The 7,663-nt window shown below is 48.0% G+C and overlaps 1 protein-coding gene across 2 annotated transcripts; it reads right to left on the reverse strand.

The window, feature by feature from the left end:
- Window positions 1-1,459: 1,459 nt before the first annotated feature.
- LOC310662956 (uncharacterized protein) lies at window positions 1,460-6,903 on the reverse strand. Of its 2 annotated transcripts, none has more exons than XM_083410391.1 (5): window positions 6,085-6,903; window positions 5,786-5,867; window positions 5,477-5,559; window positions 5,002-5,128; window positions 1,460-2,972 (listed from the first exon to the last, which is right to left on the reverse strand). In XM_083410391.1, exons 1-5 carry the CDS (start codon window positions 6,484-6,486, stop codon window positions 1,933-1,935), a joined length of 1,734 nt encoding a protein of 577 aa, XP_083266517.1. In that variant the 5' UTR covers window positions 6,487-6,903; the 3' UTR covers window positions 1,460-1,932. The 2 variants fall into 2 exon arrangements, with proteins under 2 accessions (XP_083266517.1, XP_083266516.1); XM_083410390.1 differs by having other exon boundaries at window positions 6,070-6,903.
- Between the last annotated feature and the right edge of the window lie 760 nt (window positions 6,904-7,663).

Below are 7,663 nucleotides of genomic sequence, written 5' to 3' on the forward strand. Positions count from 1 at the left end.
TTGCAGATGACACCAAACTGGGAGGGAAGGCACAAAGGACAGAATTGGGATTCAGGATTACCATTACAGATGAATTTCCATAGGGACAAAGGTCAGATTCTGCACTTAGGCAGGAAGAACCAGATGCACAAATATAGAACGGGGGACACAGCAGTGCATGTGAAAAAGATCGAGGGGTCTTGGTGGACCACAAGCTCAACATGAGTTCACAGTGTGATGCAGCTGAGAAGAAGTGAATGCTATTCTAGGCAGCGTCCACAGAAGTCCAGTGTAATACAGTGTAAATAAATACGTAGTTTAGATCTACGGATGGTTCATTCTTCTTGCTGTGCAATGACAGAAGATTAGTGTGCATAAATCAAGCTGGTTTATGTCGCTGAAGGGCACACTGGAATGAGGGGACGTGCCATTCCAGAGTTGTGCTTACTGGGAGGATGCCCGGAAAGGTCAGGGAGACTGAGGGGTCATACATCCCAACAGTTCCGCTCCTTCCTCCTGGGCCGTGTCAGGAAAGTGGCTTTGGGGGGATGAGTGTTCAGACCCCTGGGCTCTCACTTGTGGGGTGCCCCAGGGCTCCGTCCTCCCCCCATGCTTTGCAATATCTACATGAAGCCACTGGGAGAGATCATCCAGGGGTTGGGCTGGGTGTTCATCAGTATGCGGATGATACCCAGCTCTTCCTCTCTTTAAAATCAGAACCAGTGACGGCGGTGAAGGTCCTGTGAGTGGAGGCAGTTGGAGGACGGGTGACGGCTAATGGATTGAGGTTGAATCCTGACAAGACAGAAAGTACTGTTTTGGGGGGGACAGGGGGCAGGTGCGGTGTGGGGGACTCCCTGATCCTAAATGGGGTGGGTGCACAGCCTAGGAGTCAATTTGGACTCACAGCTGTCCATGGAGGCACAGGTCAAGTCTGTGTCCAGGGCAGCTGTCTACCAGCTCCATCTGGTACCCGGACTGAGTCCCTACCTGCCCGCAGACTGTCTTGCCAGAGTGGTGCATGCTTTGGTTATCTCCCGCTTGGACTACTGCCATGCGCTCTACGTGGGGCTGCATTTGAAGGTGACCCGGAAACTACAACTAATCCAGAATGCAGCAGCTAGATGGGTGACTGGGAGCAGCTGCCCAGACCATATAACACCAGACCTGAATGACCTACATTGGCTCCTAGTACATTTCCGAGCACATTTCAAAGTGTTGGTGCTGACCTTGAAAGCCCTAAATGGCCTCGGCCAAGTAGACCTGATGGAGCATCTCCACCCCCATCATCCAGTCTGGGCAGTGAGGTCCAGCTCCGAGGGCTTTCTGGAAGTTCCCTCACTGCGAGAAGCCAAGTTACAGGGAACCAGGCAGAGGGCCTTCTTGGTAGTGGCACCCGCCCTGTGGAACACCCCTCCCATCAGATGTCAAGGAGATAAAGAACATCACAACTTTTAGAAGAAATCTGAAGGCAGCCCTGTTTAGGGAGGTTTTTAATGTTTGATTTTTTATTATTTATATAGATATATTTGTTGGAAGCCGCCCATAGTGGCTCAGGAAACCCAGCCAGATGGGTGGGGTATAAATATAACACAACAATTACTACTACTAATACTACTGCTACTACTAAAATCCCTTCTCAGCCATGAAGATCACTGGGCAACCTTGAGGACCAGGCACTACTTCACAACATTGCCAGGGGGTTGGACAAGATGACCCTCAGCGTCCCTTCAAATACTACAATCTTATAATTCTATTATATTCCTCCTGCAAGTTATTTGATGGGAAGTGAAACTTTCAATCAAGATGAAGCTTTTTCCACATTTCAAGCACTATTAGGGTTTCTCCGTCACATGAATTCTTTGATGGGAAGAGAGTGTTTTGCTTCAAGGTGAAGCTCTTTCCGCACTCTTGGCACTGAAATGGTTTCCCCCCACTGTGAATTCTCTGATGTCACAGAAGCGCTCTTCTTGCAGGAAGGCCCAATGTGCATTCTAAGGACTGATATAGTTTCTGCGCCGCATGAATTATTTCGTGGGAAGTGAGATGGTCTTTCCTGCTGAAGCTCTTTCCACATTCTAAGCACTGATAGGGTTTCTCCCCTGAATGAATTCTTTCATGAGAACTGAGAGTGGAGCGGTGATTGAAGCTCTTTCCACATTCCACACACTGATATGGTTTCTCCCCTGTATGAACTCTTTGATGGGAAGTGAGATAGGCCTTCATACTGAAGCTCTTTCCACATTCCAAGCATTGATATGGTTTCTCCCCTATATGAATTCTTTGATGGGAAGTGAGATAGGTCTTCATACTGAAGCTCTTTCCACATTCCAGACACTGATAGGGTTTCTCCCCTGTATGGATTCTTTGATGGCAAGTGAGACTGACCTTGTGAATGAAGCTTTTTCCACATTCCAAGCACTGATAGGGTTTCTCCCCTGTATGAGTTCTTTGATGGAAAGTGAAAGAGTCACGTCGACTAAAGCTCTTTCCACATTCCAAGCACTGAAATGGTTTCTCCCCTTTATGAGTTACTTGATGGGCAGTGAGTTTGATGCTTTCACTGAAGCTCTTTCCACATTCCAAGCACTGAAAAGGTTTCTCCCCTATATGAATTCTTTGATGGGACCCAAGGGAGCGGCTATTATTGAAGCTCTTTCCACATTCCAAGCACTGAAAAGGTTTCTCCCCTGTATGCATTCCTTGATGGGACCCAAGGGAGCGCCTATTATTGAAGCTCTTTCCACATTCCAAGCATTGATAGGGTTTCTCCACACTATGAGTTCTTTGATGGTCAGTGAGATGTTGCTTTGTTCTGAAGTTCCTTCCACAGTTTGAGCACTGATACAGTTTCTTCCCAATGGGATTTTGATGAGACATGGAATCGGAGCTGTTAGTGAAGTTATCTCCACATTGCAAAGGCTGGTATGGCTTCTGCACTGTGTGGATTTTTTCATGGTTTCCCTTGTTCTTCATATCCAATTCCTCAACACCTGAAATGAAGAGAGAGATGAATTAGAGTGTCAGGATGATATGAAGCCCCCAATTATTGAACAGTGCTCATTAGCGCTTGTGAGAGAGGAAGAACTGAAAGGATTTAGATGACGAGCGTAAGCAGCGCACCCTTCCCTCCCTGTCTTGAGTTTTCTTTCTCTAGAGCAGGAGCCCAGGACCAGCTGCGTGTGTCAGGCACCCCCAGAGGTGATTTCTTTGGTGAACCCTCTTGGCTGACATGCTGAGCTGCTTCTTCCCTTAGATACAGAAGCAGCAGGAACAGCTTTGTGTGAAAAAGGCTCTGGAAGCAGGAAACGCTTTCTGAGAAGGAGAGAGTTGCAAGCGAACCCCCGGGGTGATCTAGTCCTGTCCCCTGAAATGCAGGAATCTCAACTTACACACCCAACCTCTGCTTGCAAAACTCCAATGATTCCTTCTGCAGAGGCAGAAGAGTCATCCAAGCTCTGCTTGAAGTCCTCCAATGAAGGAGAGTCTTGCATCTTCCACAGAAGTCCAAGGATTGAGTCAGAATCTCCTTTCTCGTAACATGAAGCCACTGGGCTTGGGTCCTCCCCTCCAGAGCAGCAGCAGAAAACCAGGTTGCTCCAACTTCCGTGGGAGAGTCCCTTCAATACTGGGAAATCCCCCGATGTTACCTCCCATTCTGCCACATCCCAGATAAGTGATGTCTAATGTCAAGAAGGTGACAGATTCAAGATGGGAGACGGTACATCCATCCCAGTAAACATTTTAAATTGCATTTGGTTTCTGTTTCCGGTCTGCGCCAGGAATGGATGACTCCTTTGACATCGCAGGGAAATGCAGATAAAGAGGATCGTGGGGTTAAAGCATTCTCTGGATTCCTCTCAGGGCAGGGGAGGAACGGGCCCTGGGGTCTGGCATTCGCTTCCCCATGGAAGGCAGGCACTGGGGGCAGGAGCACTTTGTCTGCTGCAACCCCACCCCCCCACCCCACCCACCCCCCGGCTCCGTTTCTGGAAGCAGAGGTCATCCTACGAATTGGATGTTAATTGGCAATTAAAGTAAAGGAATGGGCTGGAGGAGATGCAACTACAACCTGTGGTACATTCAGCTGCATGGATTTAAGGTTTGAACTGAGATAAGATTTCATTCTGTGTAAGAGATGGTTGGGGGAGAGAATCCCATGGTTGTTTATTTTGAGTTTTTCTCTTTTCTTTTTTGATATGGCAACCCTCTCCAGAATGCAGGTTTAAGAAATATATACAAGTGAGGATGGAATAAGTTGGAGTAACATTAAGATTAACAAACAGCAACAGAGAATGTGTGTGATTTGAAAGCAAGGGGAAAGCGGGGAAGCTCTAGTGTTTGGACTATGCTGGCAACAGAGAGCCAACCCGCCACCCGCCACTTTTTATAGTTTTGAGAGGCTATTTTATTCAGCAAAGTGTGTATCAGAGGAAAGTGAGGGAAGGGAAGAAACTGGATACATCTAACAAGCTAATAAAGAAAGAGAAAGATTTCTTTACAAAAGTGGGAAATAAAGACATACTGCAAGAGATAAAGACATTACCGATACAATACTCAACGCTTGCAAAGCTATGCTTGTTCTCCTGCCCTCAAGGCTGGCCTGGTCCTGGGAGAAGGGGGTCAAGAATGCTTTCCAAAGACACAAGTCTGTCAGCTGTCCCACCCTAGTGCTTCTTCTTCCTGCTGTTCCTCTTCCAATATTTCCCTGCTTCTCCCCTCTACAGCCTCTGAACTATGACCGTCTGCAAACCACAGTTCTAAATCTATACTGTCCTCTTGCCCACGGGAAGGTTCAGGAGAAGGGGGGCAGCCCCCACCATTCCTCCTCAGTCCAGCCCCTGACAACAGGAAGAGGGGACAGTGATTCCTACAATTTGCATAATTCCATCAAGATCTTAACACATATCTCCTGATACTCTAAGTGGCAAAGTTGAGATTCATCAAAATCTGGGTGGTTTGTGATATAAAAATATTGACTGAATGTCAAAACAACTATTATAACCAAACAGGGAACCTTACCGGGACAGTTCATGATCCTCCAAGTCTCCTCCATGACTTCCTTATGCAGAGCTCTCTGGGCAGGATCCAGCAACGCCCACTCCTCAGCCGTGAAACAAACAGCGACATCTTCAAAACAAAGTGGACCCTAAAAGAACAAAGGTCCTTCTCTTACACAACATAAAGATTATTTACTGCACATTCCTCTTTCTGCCTGCATTGGATTAATCGGATTTGTTTGCTGCATATTTTGACCATGGATGCATAATTTAATGTTTTGGGAATCTTTCATACTGTTTTTAATGATAGGTATGAATCTTAGTGAAAATGGATGGAACTGTATGTTGATTTCTTCAAATCATTCTGTCTGTGCAAGAATGACAGTTTTCCAGATTTGACAGAAGAAAAAAAGAGCAGGAGAGAGATTCATTTGCCCCCAGAAACGCCCTGTCTCCCCACCCCTCATCCTTCCCCCCCCCCAGCTCCTTCCCCGCACCTGATCCAGTTCCTCAGCCGCTGCTTCCCCTCCCCCAGGATGAAGAGATGGAGGAGGAGGTCTTGCCGGCATCCTTCTTTCACCTGCGAGAGACAAAGGGAAGTGGGGAGACAGGAGTGCAGGATGCTTCTCTCAGAGGTGCATTTGGGAGTTTGTCCCCATTTCATATTTTAGTTATGCTAAAATATATCTCATCTCCTTTGGCCTCTTGGCCCCAAGTGGCTTCTCCCAAAACACAGACAGAAACCACAGATTAGTTTGAGAATAAGAGGATGTGGCCAGACAGAGAAGAAATTCCTTCCTCCTTACCCAGTGCCCTCTCTCTGGTGTCCAACGAAGTCCTCTCTGCCTCAGAGGAATCGGGACCCGTTTCTGCAGACAGATCCTTTTCCTGAAAGAGCAACAAGAATTTGTAATAGAGAATGTGGGGAAGGGTTAGAAAAGGAATGGCAGAGGAAAAAAACTTCAGATATATCACATCTTATTCCTTGGATGTTTCTGAAAAAGGATGGCCCTTTTTTTTTAAGCATTTGGGTTTGTTCCCCCTTCTGTTTGGAGCCCCTTGGGAGGATCCAGAGGAAAGCCTCTCTCACCTGCTTCTTCTCCACCTGCTTCCTCTCCTCCGCCTGACTCAGGAGGAAACCTTCGGCCAGGGCCACTGCCTGGGAACTGGTCTCCGCTCCGCATTCCCTCACCCAGCTCTCCATCTCCGCTGGAAGGACAGCCAGGAACTGCTCCAAGATCACCAGGTCCAGCATCTCAGCTTTCGTGTGCCTTTCTGGCTTCAGCCACTGGTGGCAGAAGTGGTAGAGTTGGCTGCAAACCTCACGGGGTCCTTTGACTTGCAGGTAGCAGAACCAGTGGAACTGCCGGCTCTGCGCCTCTGAGCGAAGGGTGTGCTCCTCACCTAAGATCTTCTGCACAGAGTTTTCCCAGAATCCTGCACTGCTCCCAGTTTCCATAGCATGGTCTCCTCCTGCTCTAGGGCCAGCTGAGTCTTGCTTATGCATCTTCACTCTCAGGAAGTCTCCAAAAGACCAGAAGGAACCCCTTGGGCCTCTTCCAAGTTCTGTCCGTCCGAAAATTAGGTGCTGGCAAATTCTACAAAGAAAGACATTGTTCTGTTATAAAACTGATAGACGGGAAGGAGAAGAAGGTGGTTCCCTGCGTAAGCGTAGATGAGTCTTGGAAGGAACCAGGACTGGACTGCACCCCAGCCCAGACTCTGAGCTTTCTTTAAGAAAAAAAGGAAGAAGGAAGAAGAAGAAATCATCTAGTCCCCCTACAAGGAACGTGATTTATCTGGCAACACCTTGAGGGTGAAGTGGGTGAGCCCAAAGTTCATGTGGGCAGGGCCAAAGGACAGCGCTAAAAGAAAGTACAGGAGGATTCACCTTATTTCTGTGATTGTAAGGGGTTTTAAACTGTTTTTGTTATACTGTTGTAATGTTGAAATCTGCCCTAAAATCATAAGGTGAAGCGCATGTAAATAATAGGATGGGTAATTAATTATTATAATAATTAAAGTAACAATAATGTGGCATAGCATAACTCCATCACCACATCTGCTTAGAGGTTCCCAGGTGGCCTCAGTGACTAGCAGTGCCCCCTTCCAGCTCTGGCGAGTTTGCCAGCCCCAGTCTCTTTGGGGCGAGAGGAGGAGGCCATGGTATTCCATGCTCCTGATCCAATGGGATCATTACAATGCCCTCCATGTGCAGCTGCCCTTGAAGACAACTCAGAAACGGATGCAAAATGCAGTCCTCGGATTCTGGACTGGGCTCCTTCTCTTTATTAATTTCATTCACTTCTGGGCCCAGTTCAAGGGACTCACAGGAGCCAAATATCTGAAGAAAGGCCTCCTTCACTACACCCCCCTGGGGGCTCAGGGGGGACAGACGGGCCCTCTTGGTGGTTTCCACACACTCAAGAGCTTTGGGTGGCCAGAGAGAGGGCAGCCTGGTGGCGGTTCCTCCTGGGAATTTCCTGCCCCCTTCTCCTCTTGTCTGAGCTCTCGGATGCCAGCCCCACCCCACAAGCTTCTTTCACTGAACCCCAGAACTGCAGAGCTGGAAGGGGCACCGGGGGTCATGTGACCCAACTCCCTGCAATGTAGGAATCTCAACTCGCACATCCTTGAGAGCTGGACATCCAAACTCTGCTGAGAAACCTTCAGGGAAGCAGAGA

The sequence above is a fragment of the Podarcis tiliguerta genome (genome assembly GCF_965153285.1).
Source record: "Podarcis tiliguerta genome assembly, chromosome: 13".
Taxonomy (NCBI): Eukaryota; Metazoa; Chordata; class Lepidosauria; order Squamata; family Lacertidae; genus Podarcis; species Podarcis tiliguerta.

What these genes read in the sequence shown, in the direction of transcription:
- LOC310662956 (XM_083410390.1), bottom strand. Translation starts at nt 6,486, where the DNA reads ATGCATAAGCAAGACTCAGCTGGCCCTAGAGCAGGAGGAGACCATGCT. An exon ending in AGCAGGTGGAGAAGAAGCAG is followed by an intron (nt 5,868 to 6,069) that starts GTGAGAGAGGCT and finishes TTGCTCTTTCAG; the next exon opens with GAAAAGGATCTGTCTGCAGA. An exon ending in CGGCTGAGGAACTGGATCAG is followed by an intron (nt 5,129 to 5,476) that starts GTGCGGGGAAGG and finishes TTGTTCTTTTAG; the next exon opens with GGTCCACTTTGTTTTGAAGA.